At 35.5% G+C, this 18,798-nt stretch overlaps 1 protein-coding gene across 2 annotated transcripts in view; it reads left to right on the top strand.

The window, feature by feature from the left end:
- LOC139962945 (ribosomal protein S6 kinase alpha-3-like) overlaps nucleotides 1-18,798 on the top strand; it is a 71,988-nt gene that overhangs the window by 37,340 nt on the left and 15,850 nt on the right. For both annotated transcript variants that reach the window (XM_071963363.1, XM_071963364.1), the window contains 7 exons: nucleotides 4,902-5,018; nucleotides 9,042-9,123; nucleotides 10,253-10,333; nucleotides 11,595-11,674; nucleotides 15,583-15,689; nucleotides 16,730-16,907; nucleotides 17,278-17,348. In XM_071963363.1, the coding sequence (XP_071819464.1) occupies nucleotides 4,902-5,018; nucleotides 9,042-9,123; nucleotides 10,253-10,333; nucleotides 11,595-11,674; nucleotides 15,583-15,689; nucleotides 16,730-16,907; nucleotides 17,278-17,348 (716 nt within the window). The remainder of the gene's footprint in view (nucleotides 1-4,901; nucleotides 5,019-9,041; nucleotides 9,124-10,252; nucleotides 10,334-11,594; nucleotides 11,675-15,582; nucleotides 15,690-16,729; nucleotides 16,908-17,277; nucleotides 17,349-18,798) is intronic.

Here is an 18,798-nt window from a genome sequence, read left to right on the forward strand (position 1 = left end):
AGGCAAAATGAGTCTATGCTGGATAGTGATGCTATGGCTTGTGTGTATTTGTATGTGTGTGTGTGTATGTGACTAACTTGTAAACACCATAATTCAAAAAGTGTAGCTTGGTTGAACTTATTCTTGGTACAGTACGTACATCAGGTTGTATTTTTCTCATTTTTCCATTCTGTTTTACCGATAGGAAATGATTTCTACAGTATAGTTAATACACAAAGTGAACTACTGGGAGGTAAAGCAATCATGTTGTGTGTAAAACTCAAATGGAAAAGTAACATAAATAAATATGAACTTAATTTGAAGGTGAACTTTCAAGTTTCTTTGTGTGTTCTAGATTATCACATTTTTCACATTGTTAGGCTTTGGCCCATGTATGTTTTGTAAAAATTTAGACACAGTGACCACATGAAATTCTACTCAGAAACCACAAGCCACATCCAAAGGATGCAGAGGCTAAAAAGGGCTTGTCATCAACATAATAGAGAGAAGGTTTACAGTACATAAAACCACAGTATAATATTGTGTTCAGAAATGGAAAGGTCATTTTGATTCAACCCACCCCCCCCCCCAAACAAATAAGGTGTTTTTATCAACTTTTCAAACAGTACTTTGCAAATATAATATGGTGAGTACAAGAAACCTTTTGAAATTGGTGGAGGTCAAAGGTCATTTGCAATCAACATTTAGGTCAAAGTGGGAAATCTTGTAAACACGATAACTCAAAAGTACATCTTTCTTGAACTTCATACTTAGATATCTATCTAGCTCGGTAAGTGCAAGTACCCTATTTATTTGGTAGATGTTGAAGGTCAAATGAGGTCAACAGGTGTCTGTAAACCAATTCTGAAAACCAACACTGAAAACCTTTTTAATATGAGAACTCTAAAACTAAAGCTACAATGAATTTGGGAATTCTCCAATGCTATGGTCATGGTGTTCGTTTGGTAAACAAAATTTGGCCACAGGTCTTCAACAAAACATAGTCATCCAAGAAATGAAATCTGCTTCAAAGAGTTGATAGTCTTGCTGTATAAAACACACTCAAGTGGGCCCTTATCAGTATTCACCCTCTGAGCTTCAAATGACTCAACAGGTTATCTCAAATGGTGGATTGGTCTCAAAATTGGTCATTTTTATTTGGTGGCTCATTCGTTAATAACAATTGCTAGAGGATGGTTGGTGTAGAGCCGATTTGCAAGCTCAACTTGGTAAAAGAAAGTGTCATTCTATTCAAACATCTATTTCTCTACATTTCACATAGGAAGACTGTTCTTTCTGGATATTGAAAAATTTTGAAATAAAAAATCTATACTGTAAAATCTTTACCAGTGGATTAAATGGTTGATGCCCACAAGGGAGTGTCACAAATATGAGCTACAAGTTTTTTGACCTTTTTTGACCTATCTGTCTGTCTATCATGTCTGTTCACATTGTTTGTACAGTTGTTTAAGTGCTCTGGAACACTCAATTTTGATGGTTTTTAATGAAACTTGGACACAATGTACGTTGAATGTTGGGCTACTTTCGATCAGTGAAGGTCAAAGGTCATTAAGTGATCACTACTGGCCATTATGTGAAAATTTCCAAAATGTGTCTTCTCTCTCCCTGAAGACCACATGTTTTTGGAAGAAACATGACCAGTTCTTCTTCCAGGGTGTATTTATGATTTTGGCTCTGAGGTCATCAGAGGTCAAACCCTAGAAATCTTTGAAATAGTCTGTCAAATGACCTTGAATTCTTATTCTTCAATTGATTTTGATGAAACTTAATAATATTGAGGATTTATTAAGCGCAGACATATCCACTGATAACGGTGCTCAAGGCGCATAACAATATTACCCTGGTCAACGATAACCTGTCTTACATAGAGACAATCCCTCCACATGGCAACTGCTAAACAGCATCCACCTGACAGGTCCCCATTAATAAACCTGGGTGAAGGGAGGCAATGGAGATAAAGTGCTTCGCCGTAGGACCCAACGTAAGTGATCTGTGGTGGTCAGACAAACCTATATTGGCGTGAGTCTAATCTCCCAAATAGACTCATTATCACTGTGTAAATACTTTTGAAAGGAAAAATTTGTGGAACTGCAGAAATGGTAGTTCCACGGAAATGGTAGAAGTTAGATAGTCTCAGACATCGATTGTGTAGGTTTAATACTAGATTCCAATTGTATTTTAGTCTGACATCATGTTGCTATGGTTCCCAGTTTTGTTCCAACTCTAAACAGCAATGTGTTTGTGTAAATGTTGTGTTGCTTGAAGCTTAAACTTCACATTGGGTGGCAGTCTGAGTCATAGTTACAATTCAGGATTTTGGATGTTTCAGAACTTTGAAAAGGTGATGATTCTTCGTGGTAGAAAAACCCACCTGACTTTTAGCCGGGGCTCAAAGTTTTGTGTTTCAAGCACAGTAAAAGCAAGCAAGCAAGCACAGTACAAATACTCTGAATAGCATGGTGACTTCCCGTTATTATAGTTAACTTTTACTATCTATTTCAGAAAAAGTAGGGCAATTTTTGTACTATAATTTATTCAGAGTTGTAAGGGATATCTAGTGTAGTAGTGTACAATCTTCACGTGATGCAGTAGTGTATGACTAGCCTTAGACTCTTATGTTGAATAATGCTGACATCCTCAGTATGATAACATCACTTCCTGCATGTGGGTGTGAATAAGCATACAGTGTCAAAAGTAAAGCAAAGTGTGACTGACATACTAGATGTTCATGTTCTTGTTCTTGGTGAAGAATTCTCAACAGCTTTAGTGTGAATGATATGATCTATACTTAATCTGTTCCTTAACCTAAGAAAGAAAGAAAAGGGCACTCAAAACATGTTTTACTCCACCAACATTGTAATGTAGTGTCTAGTGATGTACAGTAGTTACTCAACTTCAGATGATAATAAGTACATTAAATTGAGGAGTATATTCAGTCAATGTTTTCATAAATTCCTGACACAATAGAGAATAAACTCTACAACTGAAGTCACAGGAAGTTCAAGGAAACCAGGATGTTGTTTATATGTCTTCTTGGAAATGGAAACTTGGAATGGAAATGGAAACTTGTAATAAAGGATGTTGGAAAGGTGCATGGGCCTTGTCAAAACTGAAACAATATTCCCTGGCAACTATTTTGGGTATAGCAGAATTTGTCTGGTAATTTTCACACACTGGAATATCTGAATAATTTTATTTTACTTCATCCTTCTCATACCTCACATTGTTAAACTCTTATCCTACAGTAGCTAAAAAAAAGTGACCCGCTACTTGTGCACCAACCATTGTCCCTTTTAAATCTACCATTTCAAAGTCTTACAAACTGCATTCTAGCATTTTCATCCAGGTGAATCTTATTTGTCATATGTTTTGGTGAAACTCTTAAATACTCTGAATATAAGGTCAGATACATTTGTGTTTAATTGTATGATGACTTACTGTACACAATCCTTCCTGAAGTTATAGTAATCAATGGCTTTTTTCTCATGCATTTTCCAGATTTTCTTAGCTTCAAAGATATTGTGACTTCAGTATTATTGTTGATTTCTTTACTTCCGTTTTTACATTTCCCTGGTAGGGTTTACTTGAAACATCAGACGAGTTCCTCAATCATTCCCCTATCAAGAGTACCTTGATAGATACAACTTGTTTTGTAATTCACTTGAAAAAAGGTTAAACAAATAGTGTGTGCAGTAGTACTGCGTATTTTCTCTGTAAAGCCTTCTCGAATGCATGTGAAATGTGTGTACCTGCATTCCATATCAAAGGTTCAGTTGCACTGTGTGGGAGGAAATTCCAATGGCTCAGCAGACCTTCCTTGAAGGCTGTGAGTCATAATATAAACCACCACCTACCAACACTCTGCTTCATAACCTTTATGCCAACGTGTAATCAGGGAGTTGTTCCATAACAACTCCCTGGTGTAATGTATATACCAAATGGGTTTATTTGTCACTATAACATAGATGATTTGTAGGTAAAGGAGAGAGAGCATTGGTAGGTTATATCCCAAGTATTGAAAGTGCTAGTTTGCTTCATAGAATTGCAACATTGTTTCCAGGAATCAAGTATTGTCCATCTTTAATAATGAGACCTTTTTTTCCCCCTGGTATGTATGTACCTTCTCAAATAGGGCAACAGTCATATGTTATGTGCCTTTAAGTAATACAGGGTTATTATTGATTTTGGCAGGGTCAAAGGTAAGCAGATGTCAAAAATTCAAAATGTTAAACTCTTAATGCAGGTAGCTCTATAACTCAAGACTCATAACTTGGACAAGATTTTTGTATAGCCTACATAGCAGATTGGAGTTGTGGAATGGAAACTGTTTGAAGCTCCCTTACAAAGTCAACAGAGTTGATAACCTGAGAACATTGTAAGCCCCATGAACTTGTGTACTGTATCTATGAATGATGATACTTACCTGTCACTGAAACATACACACTCCGATCTGTTTAGCCGATAGAAATTGGTAACATTGTTGCTCTGTGGCCATGATACCTTTTGGTTTCATGGAGGTAAAAAAAATCTGAGAAAAATGTTATATCTCAAGAAGCCTAAATATGACATAGTTTGTAGTACATGGTACTAGAATCTTTGGGATTTAATCAACAATTATATAATAAAGTGCATAGCTATCAAATAAGCTATGAAATTTTATGATGCAGTCCTGTTCAAAAGTTGCCTAACCAGTACCTTACATTGTGTTTTCTTGCATAAAGGAATGACAAGTAACATGCGTTGTCTTTGTTGTGTAAGAACAATGCTCTATATCGGTTTGCTGTTATTGGCAATGGAGCTAACTTTTACCGATACCAATATGCCACGGATATTGCAAATATCGGCTGATACCAATATTGCAAACAAGTTTGTAACCTTCATCATTCTCTTTTCTATCACAGGAGGACTCCACCATGAGGGAGATTGAGGTTGTGTCTATGGCCGCAGAGGGCCTAGAAAAGGCAGACTCATCACACTTTGAACTCTTAAAGGTTCTAGGTCAGGGATCATTTGGCAAGGTAAAAAAAACTTAGAGATTGTCAAAGAGTTTGAAGCATGCTTTCAATACTGTTATGTACATCTTTGTTGAATAGGCTGATTTCTTACAGTTGTTGGATCATCGAAGACAACTGTATTTTGGTATCATTGAATTTACTCATTGCTATACTGTATATCATTGCTAACTACATTATGACTGATACTGTACCTGTTCCCTGGTATCCAATATATGTTTTTCAATGATTTGATTGACCTATAGTCCACAATAAACTGCAAATATTTGATCATACTCTGTAATCATTGAACCAAAAAGCTCTTTTTAGAGCTTCAGTCACTGTTTCTATGGTAAAGTATAGGCTAATTTCATGCAGATAATGCTACTGAAAGTTGCTTGAATGTTAGGCAGTGGTAGGTGCATGTATGGCAGTGCATGTGTACCAACTTACCAGCCCATGTCCATGGATGTTAATGTTGACAACAATCTTAATATGCCCATAAACTAACCTCATCATAACAATGTGATGGTAGAGAGCTTGTCGAAAACTGACAGGATTGATGAATGTTTCTGGACAACGATTTATACCTGTTTAATAATGGACTGCCAAATAAGGCTTTAAGTAATAATAATGAGAGCAGACAGATTGAACCCGGTTGCTCTTATGGTGAAGTTATGAGATTTGTTTAGGCTGCACTAAACTCATGTGAATTTACTAAGCATTTACCTTTAAGGTAATATTAATGGATTTTGTTAGTAAGCCCTAGAAGGAAGTATTATTGCATTAAGAATGTTAAACAATGTATAACTGTGGACTCAATTGATGCAAGATACAGTATATCCTTCTTTCGCTCACTAAGAAGCAGTATACTTGCAATTGGTTTGGCAGATGTCTGTGATGAATGAGATGGATGCTGCCTCTCAGTGCTTCCTGTCTGTTGCCTCTAGGCTCAGTCCTGATAATTGATGAGGGACAATGATGATAAAGACAAACATCACACTTTATACAGTCCCACATTTGTCAACACTGTGTCAAGTTTTCCTCACATTATTCACACATGAAACAGAACAACACATTGTGTTGCTGGAAGAAAAAAGAAATGAAAGATTTGCTGATGCTTTTAGTAGCTTTCTTCTTCCATTTGCACAATGGAATCAACAACATACATTGCTTTGATGAAGCAGAGGCAGTTGTTATTGATTGCAGTCATCTGTGTTTGGTTTCGATGGAAATCATAACCTTTGCATTCATGATGGCGTATGTGTGTATGTGTGTGCGTGTGACACCCAGCTTGTAAACACGAAATCTGTTCAAAGAAGGGAATGTCGGACCAATTGCAAACCATATTTATTGTGTAGAAGAACTACATTGAGTACAAGGAGCCTATTGTTTTGGAGGTCAAAGGTCATTTGGAGTCAAATTGTGAAAACTTGTAAACATGATATCTCAAGAAGGGAAGCTTGGTGTGTAGAAGCACCATATTGAGTACTGGAAGCCTATTATTTTTGGTGGAGGTCAAAAGGCCTTTGGGGTCATAAAAGGTCAAATTGTAAAAACCATGTAAACATGATATCTCAATATTGGAAGCTTGGGCATATCTCATACTTGATATAAAGGTGTATAGCATTGAGAAAAAGAATTTTGGTGGAGGTCAATGTCTGTTGGGGTCATCAGAGGTCAAATTGCCTAAACCTTGTAAACATGATTTGCTATGTACATTGCGTCATTGCGAGTAGTACACTAAAGAATAACCCAAAAATGTTGCGGAGATATTGTTTGATTCATCCTTCGCAATGCAGTAGCAATTTTTTGCACTTTTTCACTTTCTTACATGTTTCCGCAACCACCCCTATCTATATTACATACAGTACAAACATAAATGTCGTTGAGATCGTTTTTTATGCTCCCTTGGCAAGGACTTTCCTTTTTGACATTCTTTTAACTTCCACAGTAAGTCAATGAGACTTCTCCATTGAGTTAACTGTGTGCGAGGGAAATCACACAGTAAAATCCCATTGACATTGTCGCATGAAACTTGGACTTGCTTTAGTCGTTTCTGTATTCAGCTATAAACTGGGCGAGAATGTTAATACAAGAATATTTATGCTTGAATCACGAACGTATACAGCAGCTATAACTATGAGAGCAAAGCACATGAATGTTATGGACAAATACACTTGCAATGTCAATGGGAAAATCTAGCCTAACCATTGGTTTTCAAAACAAAAAACACACTTTGCATAGCTGTGTTTATAACGATAAATTGCTAAATAATTGCAAATTTTTGTGATTAATCGTTAATGCATTTGTTACATGTTGCAGCCCTAGTATCATGTCATATGGCACATACCATGTAAAGAAAGGGATGATTGATTACTTTAGTACTTATGGGACTTTTGAGGTAAAGGTTGCATTGCGCTGCCTTTTATACTAAATAACAACTATGTAGAGAAAAGTTTTCGGCATTTGGGATTTACTATGCCATCAAGCGAAAGAAACAAACGGAATTGATTTTTAAATTTTTGTAAATAAAATTTCGTTATGAAATGAAAAATAACAATTTGTGTGATACTGTACTTGTATTTTTTAGTTCTTCATAATGAAATGGCCTGATTAGACACTTTTAATGCGCATAAAAAAGGAGGTAAAAATTGCATCAACCATAAAGTCATCAGTGCCCTTACTCATATTCAATTTTGCCATCCTGCCCTTCCCATTTCCCGTCATGCCCTTCACAATTGGAAACTACCAATAGCATTTTTGCTGTGCCCTTTCTGAGGCTTATGTCAAGCCCTGTGTATGTATGTGATGGCTAGCTTGTAAGCACGATATCTCAACAACCACCAGCTAAATCAATGTCATACTAATAGGTAGATGCCCCATGATGTATAGATCTGCCCTATTGTTTGTTTGTTCCCATATCATGAATATTAATGAGTATCGGTGCTTAACATAAATTCGTAAAATGTCAATATCTTTTCAACCGTATGTCCAATTTAATACTTGGTATGGTGATGTAACTACATAGTGATTACATGTTTTTTCAACAACTATTTTACCTCATAAATATTCATGAGTGCGTGGGACTTAATGGGAAAATGACAAAAACAGCTTGTAAACACGAAAACTCAACAACCACAAGTTGAATCAATATCATACATGGTAGATGTCCTATGATGTGTAGATGTGATTGATTGTTTTTGTTCCCATCTCATAAATTTTAATGAGTGGGCTTGCTTAAACTAAATATTCTTAAAATGTCAACATCTCTTCAACCGAATGTCTGATTTAATTCATACTTGGTATGGTAATGTGGGGCTTAATGGGAAATTGTCAAAATAACTTGTAAAACACAATATCTCATCAACCACAAGCTGAATCAATGTGAATCTTAGTTGGTAGATGCCCCATGATAATAAGTAGATTGTTTGTGTTCCCATCTCATGAGTATTGATAAACGGGTAGGGCTTAATGTAAAATGTAGTTCATACTGGTATGGTAATGTTGGTACATAATAAGCACATTTTCATTATATCTCCAACTGTATGTCAATAATATTCATCAAATTGCAAGAAATGGCTTTTAAACACAAGAAAAGAACCAAAGGTTCCAAGGTTTTCATCCTTGGCATATTAGGTTAGTCACACTACATTCATACAATCAACCGTGTTGTGTTTGTTTGCATATCAATTAATCAGTAAACAGAGAATTCTGAATCAGATATGTCTGAAATAACATGTCTAATTAACTTCATGCATGTACTTGGATAATATAATATAAGTATATGGTTATGAGATCATAAAATTTGACCTCATTAATATTCATGCATGTATCTGTTTTTTATGCTATGTCACTGATAGACTTTGTCAACATAACAACTAATTCCTGGTTGGTCACTAGATTTAAGCCCTCTCCATTTTGGTGTGCACAATATCATGAATATTAACATGAATGACTTACCACATGATTAATATGTTTGGGCATTGGAAAATGTTAGAAACTTAAGAAAGATAGTTCTTAGTAAAGCCTTTTTTATTTCCTTTATAGGTTTTCTTGGTTCGCAAAATTACTGGTACTGACGCAGGCACCCTTTATGCCATGAAGGTACTTAAAAAGGCCACTCTGAAAGGTAAGGAAATCATTGCAATTGTGATGATGTTTCTCTTTGTGTCTTTGTGTTTGAAGGTCAAGTATCATCTGCTGCATATGTGAGAGAATAAGCAGTTGAGGGAAGGTTACAGGAGACATTACCAAATCATCATCTGTACTCAAGTTCATAAGCAGCTCCCTAAAGAGCCATAGTATTGAAGTGGGGACTCCCTTTTGTGAAATGTTTGATGACATAGCATCACCACAAGGTGAAATGTATTAGATTCCCCCTGTGCTATAGTCCATATATTCAGTGTGAAATGAAACTTGATCATAACAATAAAGTTTGTAACAAAAACTGACAAGTAAGAATGAAAGATGAAATAGAGAGCTCCCTAGTTTAGAATGGAATCTTATAAAGAACACACAGATGAGTTAAAATAACTACAGGAGGTATAACTGAATAAGGAAAATTGTTAAATATTTCAGCTGTTGTAGCTCTGTGATTGAGACTTTGCATGTGGTTATAGCTGAATTAGAATGATAAGGATATTGTTAACTACTTTGTTGTGCCTATTAATTGCACTGATTCCATTAGCTTACATGAATCCAACCTTTCCATTGTGTCTACTTTCTGTTTGATACATGTATATCAATAAAGTAGGAATGTCACTAATGTTCTTGACAAGTAGGTGGCTTTGAAAGCAATAGTTGCTGTCTGATCTTAAAAGAGAAGCAAACTAGACCATTATTTTCTTTAATAGAGATCTTTTTGAGAACAATGTATGAGGGGTGAAAAAATACACTTTTAGGCAGGTATTGTGATTGTTGGGATTCAAAAGTTTTATCAGGGAGTTTGTCAGCGCTGCTTTTAGTTTCATATTTTCAAAGTGCATGTTAACAGTATTGACATAGAAACCAATGTCAATGCAGGCTTCTTTATTCAAAAGGTTCAACTTTTCAAAACCTTTACAGGAAAAAAATATCATTACAAATTCAAGCACATTTGTGGCTTGATGATGGCATAATTAGACTAGTTTTGTGTGTGAAAGGACTTTAAAACAGTGGTATATGCAATATGGAATAAGAGTTTCCTTGGCTGATTGGAAAAGTTGTTAACCACAAGTATCTCTGATCTATAAGACCAATGCTGTTGATTTTTTTTGTAGTGCGAGATAGGGTGCGTACGAAGATGGAACGAAACATTCTGGTAGAAGTCAATCATCCTTTTATTGTCAAAATGCACTATGGTGAGTCCAGAAGCTTCTGACAACATAACTTTTAACCTACCTATTCAAAAATTGCTTTATGTATCTGTGTGACCCTTTGGCATACCAGATCCCACACAAACAGGAACATATCATTTATTCACCTTCCAGAAGAAGTCAAATACTTTTTAAGTATTGATCAAGTAATTTCATTACTGTAGCTTGGCTTGTCCAAACCATGGAATGGTTCTTTACTGAAAAAGAGACTTAATTATCCATATTGATTTCATCGTTTTAAAAAAAAAATCCATGTTTTGTCAGCGACTTCGCTAGACAGTTAGCTTCAAACCGCGAATGCCTCAGCTAGTTAGAAACCCTTAAGATATTGAAAACTTTCCATTAGATGGTCTGTACACAAGTTAAAATATGAGCTCAACGGAGTAATGCACAGTTTATAGAAGTACATTGCAATGCTGAAGGCATGAAATTTATGTAAGGGGTCTCTTTCCCTGTCCCCAAGATACCAAGGCAAAATATTGACTTTTACATGCATATATACTGTGTACTGTATTTAAACAGGTTGTATATTGTATATCATGTTTGATTGATTGATCCATTGACTTTTCTTTATTTAATATTGTACCTAAGGAAACAGGGTTTGTTATTTGGTTTGTTAGTCATCTTTGGCCATTATTCTTTCGCATTTATAATGTGTACCGTCATTGTGCTTGAAAGGGTTGTCATTAAAAACTCATTGATATCCTCAGAGCGTCTAACACCTACTGTACACCAAAGAACCACAGCTTATGTTTCCGTACATTTCCATGAACTTTGATCTAGACACTGGAAATACTGCCTCTTTACATACAAGACATTTTAATATTCATCCAAAATGTAGTGCCTTCTACTGCAATGGAAAGTACTTAAAGTAAGCTACTTATTTGTTATTGAATGCATCCTCATCATACAAAGAGCCATTTATCTTACCTTGTCCTGATTAAATTGTGAGATTTATTTATTACACACACAGTATATTAGACATTCATTCACCATACTCTGGCAGCTTTGTTTTTCGTCATATATCCTCCAGTTCCATCGCACTTTGTCCGATTTCAAGAGACGAATCTGCCCAGCTTTTTTAATCGTGCGCTAGGGCCGGCAGACACGGAAGTGCAATCCATCATTATCTGCAAACTGTGAGGTCATCTCTTTAGATCATCGATATTAGGCAAATAATCCTCTCCAGAAAAGCTGGGAGGCTGCGAGATTGACGTCACAGTCTCTTCTCTCTATTTATCTACAGCATTTCAGACAGAAGGTAAACTCTATCTTATACTGGACTTCCTGCGTGGGGGCGATCTTTTTACAAGGCTTTCAAAGGAGGTTTGTTTCTTTTTAGACTAAAATCCCTAATTTTTTTTTTAGAAAGCATGATAGTTGGTAGAGTTTCATGTGTATTACAATTTATTTAAGAATGGATCTAATGTGGAGGCTTGTAGATTTCAAGAACTATAAATGTTCAATGTTGACACCAAACTGTGGAGTACAAATTGCTGTACAACAAATTGATCTTGTAATATAGAAGATTTTCACTCCCTTGACTAAGGCTGTATAGAACAAAGTGCTTCAAAGTTAAATGTCATTGACAGTGATTATTATTGTTTCTTGGTTTATTTCAGCTTGGATAATGCTTAATAACAGACTACTGATGTTATTTGTCTCAGAGGATATCCATGAGTGAATTTTGATGTCCTTTGATAACATTTTAGTCATGACTCATCTATTTTTCCATCCTTCATTGTTCTCATTTGAACCATCTGCTTCATTAGTGATGGTGATGATATATTACTCAATGAACTGTAGTTGGCTGATAATTATCTTAGAGAATGCATCTTCCTCTCCTCTCCCATCTCCTTCTTTAGGTGATAAATATATTCACATAAATCATTAATAGTAAGGTGTCAAGTGGTTTCTGTTTTCAAGATGTCTCGATGCCTTGGATGCTTTAAAGCAAGTAACCTATAGTATCTAGCAGAATTTTTGGTTTTCTTGACAAAAATCCTTTAAATTCATCTGTACAGTATATTGAATCCTTCATATTACTAAACAAGTCTAAATGCAAATCCATAATGATAATCAATAATTTAAAATAAATGTGATAGAACAGAGAAGTAATGGGTTAGAACAATACAGAACAGGATACTAGTAGAAAACAATGTAACTTAAGGTAATGAACTTAGCATGGTTGCTATAGTTCCATGTGGCATTTATAGGTGAGAAATTCTTAATAATTGGTGCATTTTGTTTAATGCTTTTGGTGGTTCATGCAAATACATCATCAATAGATAGTTCATATGATAATATAGAGTTTTGTTCAAATTGATATTATGTTTTAAAGTTAATGCCACAAGTTTTAGTAGGCGTTATGGTACATCTTCACTAGTTGAAGTGGGCATGTTCTTTCTGACATTGGGAGTGCCAAATGCATGATTCACATGTTTTTCTTCAGCGACTACAGTATATCTGCGTGCCACCTTCAAGTGGTGTGCTTTATATTTTTTCCTCTTCAAATTTTACATCATTCATGTGCACTTAAGCCTTGAGTAAGGATTGTGAGAAACTTGTCAGGTTTCAACACAGATAAAGGATATCAGCAAATGTTTAGTAGTTTATTTGTATGACTTTGAGATCAGAGTAGTAGTGCTCATATTACATGTGTCACATGACACCCAGTGTCAACTCTGAATTTCCTGTGAGTTGCGTTCAATGGTTTGAATGATTACCTCATTTGAATGTCCTAAATTACATTAAAAGCTGGCATCAGATATTAAAATTGCTTTTGCTGGATCAGATCATTTGTTCAGATACCTTAAACCTGATGAAGACCAGAAATCCCCAGGGATCTATAGAAATAAAACAAAAGATGTATAAAGATTATTACACAAATAAAACAAAAGATGTATAAAGATTATTACACAAATGCCTGTTATTAACCTTCAAGGTATGTTTTATAGAGAGTTCTAGCAACCGTGCCTTTCACATACGAAGGCTGAGAACTGTATCATGCCATTTCTGGCAGGGTATAATTAATCTGGTATCACATTGTATAATTTTATGCAACCTGGTCAACTTGCAAGACAAGTTCAAAGATGTATCTATAGTTGCTTTTGTACACAGAAAACAAAGTATATTATAGGAGCCTTCAAAACTGCTGCACCAAATTGGAACACTAAATTCTTCCCTGGTTAGTTACTAAATTCTTCCCTGGTTGGTTACTAAATTCTTCCCTGGTTGGTTACTAAATTCTTCCCTGGTTGGTTACTGTATTATTCTCTGGTTGGTTACTAAATTATTCCCTGGTTGGTTACTAAATTATTCCCTGGTTGGTTACTAAAGTATTCCCTGGTTGGTTACTAAATTCTTCCCTGGTTGGTTACTAAAGTATTCCCTGGTTGGTTACTAAATTCTTCCCTGGTTGGTTACTAAATTCTTCCCTGGTTGGTTACTAAATTCTTCCCTGGTTGGTTACTAAATTATTCTCTGGTTGGTTACTAAATTATTCCCTGGTTGGTTACTAAATTTATCCCTGGTTGGTTACTAAAGTATTCCCTGGTTGGTTACTAAATTATTCCCTGGTTGGTTAATGAATTATTCCCTAGTTGGTAACTAAATTATTCCCTGGTTGGTTACTAAATTATTCCCTGGTTGGTAACTAAAATATTCCCTGGTTGGTTACTAAATTCTTCCCTGGTTAGTTACTAAATTCTTCCCTGGTTTGTTACTAAATTCTTCCCTGGTTGGTTACTAAATTATTCCCTGGTGGTTACTAAATTATTCCCTGGTTGGTTACTGAATTATTCCCTGGTTGGTTACTAAATTATTCCCTGGTTGGTTACTAAATTTATCCCTGGTTGGTTACTAAAGTATTCCCTGGTTGGTTACTAAATTTATCCCTGGTTGGTTACTAAATTCTTCCCTGGTTGGTTACTATATTATTCTCTGGTTGGTTACTAAATTATTCCCTGGTTGGTTACTAAATTATTCCCTGGTTGGTTACTAAAGTATTCCCTGGTTGGTTACTAAATTATTCCCTGGTTGGTTACTGAATTATTCCCTGGTTGGTTAATGAATTATTCCCTAGTTGGTAACTAAATTATTCCCTAGTTGGTTACTAAATTATTCCCTGGTTGGTTACTATATTATTCCCTGGTTGGTAACTAAATTATTCCCTGGTTAGTTACTAAATTTATCCCTGGTCGGTTACTAAATTCTTCCCTGGTTGGTTCTATCATTCCAAATGACTATTCTTGTTTTCTTGGAACACAGCTATAGTTCATACATCCAGCTAAATATGGTCCTCTAAAGAAGTAGATGTTTACATTACAGCCTTCTGTTACAGTACTTATTATCACGTTTAGTAACAACCATTCTTGGAGGATACAATTGTACAGTCATATCATTCACTATTTGTTGTCAATCAATCACTCTCATCCAGATAAAATCGACTTGTAAACATCCCTTGTGCAGACTTATGAATTTATTATGGGAAATGTCATAGAAGCATTACGGGTATTAACTGTGATTGTTGGTAAAGCATATTATGACTCAAGATCATAATTTATGCAAGTGTGTCATCACTTGGTGTTTTTAGTTGCAGATTGCTATATCTGGGAATGGACTTCTGCACAGGAGAGTGAAGTGTTACAAATCCCTGATCGTTGTGGTGTTAGAACTGTTGAAAATTGTATGAGAGAAGAATAGAATAATTGTGTGAACTTACAAGTTGTACGAGACAGTATGTAGCTAGTGTCACTAGATTGTGAGGATTCAGCTCTTATACCCAAAGAAAGAGAAGTGGTTTTTAATGCACCCTGCCTCCCACCCCCCCCCCCCCAACCATATAATCTAAGATCAAATATTTACAAATGTAACCAAATATTTTTTCTGCAATAAAACAGAGTTCTAGATCTGCCTCTGGACATATTGACTGTGCAAACATATCAACATCATCCCCTAATTCTTTCATTTAAACTAAAACGTTTCATTCTAATTCAAGGCACTGGAAACATGTCTCTGAAGTTCACATAATGCACAACTTCTGTTAACTTTTAAGTTAATGGTTGTTTCAGTGCACAAACAAATGCGGAGATCCGTGCCACTGCATACACCCTATGATTACGTAAATGCCTGCGGCATTGCAGTCTTCGATCTCCACCTGGTATGACAAAAAAGCTGGCTAGAGCCATGTTTTTGCACATTTTTAATAACACATTATTTCTTTACCAACCTAGGTGATGTTCACAGAAGAGGATGTCAAGTTTTACCTAGCTGAACTAGCTTTGGCCTTAGACCACCTTCACAGTTTAGGTATCATCTACAGAGACCTCAAACCAGAAAAGTGAGCTATAAATGTCATATACTTGTAGAGTACTTTACAGCTAAGTAAGTACTTTACAGCTAAGGAAGGCATTGACAGTGGGCCACTGTTATGTTTTCTAAGCTGATTGATTCCCTCTCTGTAATCAAATCAATTAACAAAATTGTATGAATTAGGAATCTGTCCCCCAACACAGGGATCCAAAGTTAATGAGGCAGGGCTAATTTGTGGGCAAACCAAACTTAACCATCAGTGAAAAAATTTGTAGATCTCTTATGTGTGACAATTTATTTTGTGATCAGAATCTCAACATACTCTGGCACTTTTCTTTTTTGATTTACCAGAAGTGAAATTACAAAGAATTCTGATGGAGAGTTATTAGCTATACATATGACTACACCTTTACAGAAGCTACACAAGTCAAAGCCTTTGTTCTTATATCCTTGGTATCTTTTGAATGGACAATGTAACAATGTAAAGTTTAATTAGATGACCTAGCTGTCTCATTCAAAGCTACCTGTCAATTGGTATGCTTGTACAACATCTTCACAAAATATTGACATTCAACATGGAGTGACATTATTTCAAGATGCTCCTGCTTTTTCCCCTGATTGTAATCGTCAATTTGTAGATGCAGAACATGCTCTTCTCTGCTTGGATGAACCCATTTTCATGATGGGTATGATCTCTTACTTCTCTCACTTCCATGAAATCTCTGCTCATCCTCCTTCCTCTCTTCTGTTTTCAATTAAATACAGTAAATTTGGTAGAGAAAGTCTTCCAATTTCCTCTTTGGCAGACTTAATTACAAATTGTATTTATTTTATGGTTTATTATGGATAAGCAGGTTCATTGCAAGGGACATTTCTTTCATGTTTTTTTTATTGTATGACAAGAGAAGTCTCACAGTATATTCAGGTTGAAATGATGGAATAAGAAGAAAAAAAACAAGATTGCTAAATGCAACAATAATAGAATGTAGAAGAATTGATAAACTAAAATAAACAAATACATGTGAGTTGATAACAATCACCTAAACTGCCCATTTTCTTTTCCTGCAGTATTTTACTAGATGCCAAAGGTCATCTAAAACTGACAGATTTTGGTCTGAGTAAGGAGTCATTGGACAACAGTAAAACCTATTCTTTCTGTGGTACTGTGGAGTATATGGCCCCAGAAGTGGTGAACCGGAAGGGCCACACAACAGCTGCTGATTGGTGGTCATTTGGTGTTCTTATGGTGAGTTGGTACCCGTTCCTCTTCCCCAGTGACAGGTCAGGGAGAGGGAGAGAGTGGTTTATTCAGAGTAGGTCATCATGTCTGATTTAGTACTTTATCATCAGTCAGAGAGACTGTCATTATTAGTTAAAGTGTATTCTATCCATACACTCTTCCTGAATTGCACAATACCTGCAAATGCATGATACAAAATATGTCAACATAACTAAAAAGGCTGTTCAATCTTTACTCTAATGTTACTACAAATATTTTTGTGGAAGAGTAAAGCAATGTGGAGGGAGATCTCAATTCTACCCTGTCCATAAGTTGTGAAATATGATGCCTCTGACACTTTGGTGAAATCACTTTCTTTTCATTTTGATTCTTGCAGTATGAATTACTAACAGGATCGTTGCCTTTCCAAGCCAGCCACAGAAAAGAAACCATGGAGATGATACTGAAGTAAGTACTAACCAACTGTAGATGGAGATAGTTGAAACCATACATTATACATGCTACTGATATCTCATATAACCTACCAAGTATTACTCAAAATTAGATTTCCATTCATCAAATTAAGACAGTCTCTTAGATTTGTCATCAGCTAAAGGTTCAGGAAGAAGAAATTAATGGTTAGATTCAATTCTCAACAGTTGGTCATCCAGACAATTTAAGTTCTTCATATTATTATTTTTAATGTGTAGAAATTTCACAGACTTTTTATTTTAATAAAATTATTTGAAATGAAACTTGACTACTAACGATAGTGAACAACAGTGGTGTTTTTAGTTCAGAATAGTTTAAACCATATATTTCATCTAAGAAAGCTGCTTTAAGCAACCTTCTGCAGTAGCAATCACCTCAAACCTGATGCTGACACTGTAAGAAGTGTCACCACTGCTAAGTTATGCAGGCTGTTTATGTCTGTTTATAGACAAACTGGAAGCTTCCTAGTGATTACTATTCGATTACCTCTACTGGTTTATTTCAACTATATCTGCAGTCATGAAATGATCAAAAAGCTATGAACAGGGTTGTCAATGGTGTCTTTGACATTAACAAAGTCAATCTTCATGAACAACTTAACATGAACAATGGATGCATCAACTGTTGTGCATTGCTGAACATGAGGGTATTACTAGCAATATTCTTGCATTAATAGTAACCAATAAAATTAACTAATAGTATATATGTAGTTAATACATTAGCAACAGTCTGTTTGCTTACCATGAAACCACATGTATAGAGGTAATATTAGTAGTTACTGTGAATGAGATCTGTCTTTATCTTCAATATTTAAGTGGTTTGTTTGGTTATCCGTCATGACAGACATTTATTTCCTATTAAAAACAATCAAACCATAAATATTTCCTGTATCATAATATTTAGGATCATAAGAACAGATATCATTGTGTTGTGAAGTTATAATAGTTATTCATGGTGCATTCAAATTAAATTGAATGTGTATGTTCCTGTAGACATTGCTATAAAGGAAAGAGTATATTTGCTATACAAATGTGGCTTAGTTTGGTGAGAAAATGTTGTTTCTGTATAATTGGGATAGTCTGATATTCAGTAATATAAAACAAGGAAGGGGTGGTATGGGTGGGTGGGGGGGGGGGTTGTAGAGAAAGGGGTTCCAGGAAGTGAAGGTAATTACAAGGTCGTCTCCTGTTTGTAGACTCACCAGACACCTCTGACTTTAACACATTTTAACATTTTCTTCAATTTCTTCAATCCCTTAAACATTACTTCACAACCAATAAATATTGATAGCATTGAAGTCTAAGTAACCACTGATTTGAAAGAGTTTTGAAAGAGACCACTGATTTAAGAGCCTTTTTGAATACTAGTGTCTGAGACGTTTGCTTGTTACTAAATTACCCTACTCTAAGTTGTTCTGTTGATACTA

This window comes from Apostichopus japonicus, chromosome 21 (genome assembly GCF_037975245.1).
Source record: "Apostichopus japonicus isolate 1M-3 chromosome 21, ASM3797524v1, whole genome shotgun sequence".
NCBI lineage: Eukaryota > Metazoa > Echinodermata > Holothuroidea > Aspidochirotida > Stichopodidae > Apostichopus > Apostichopus japonicus.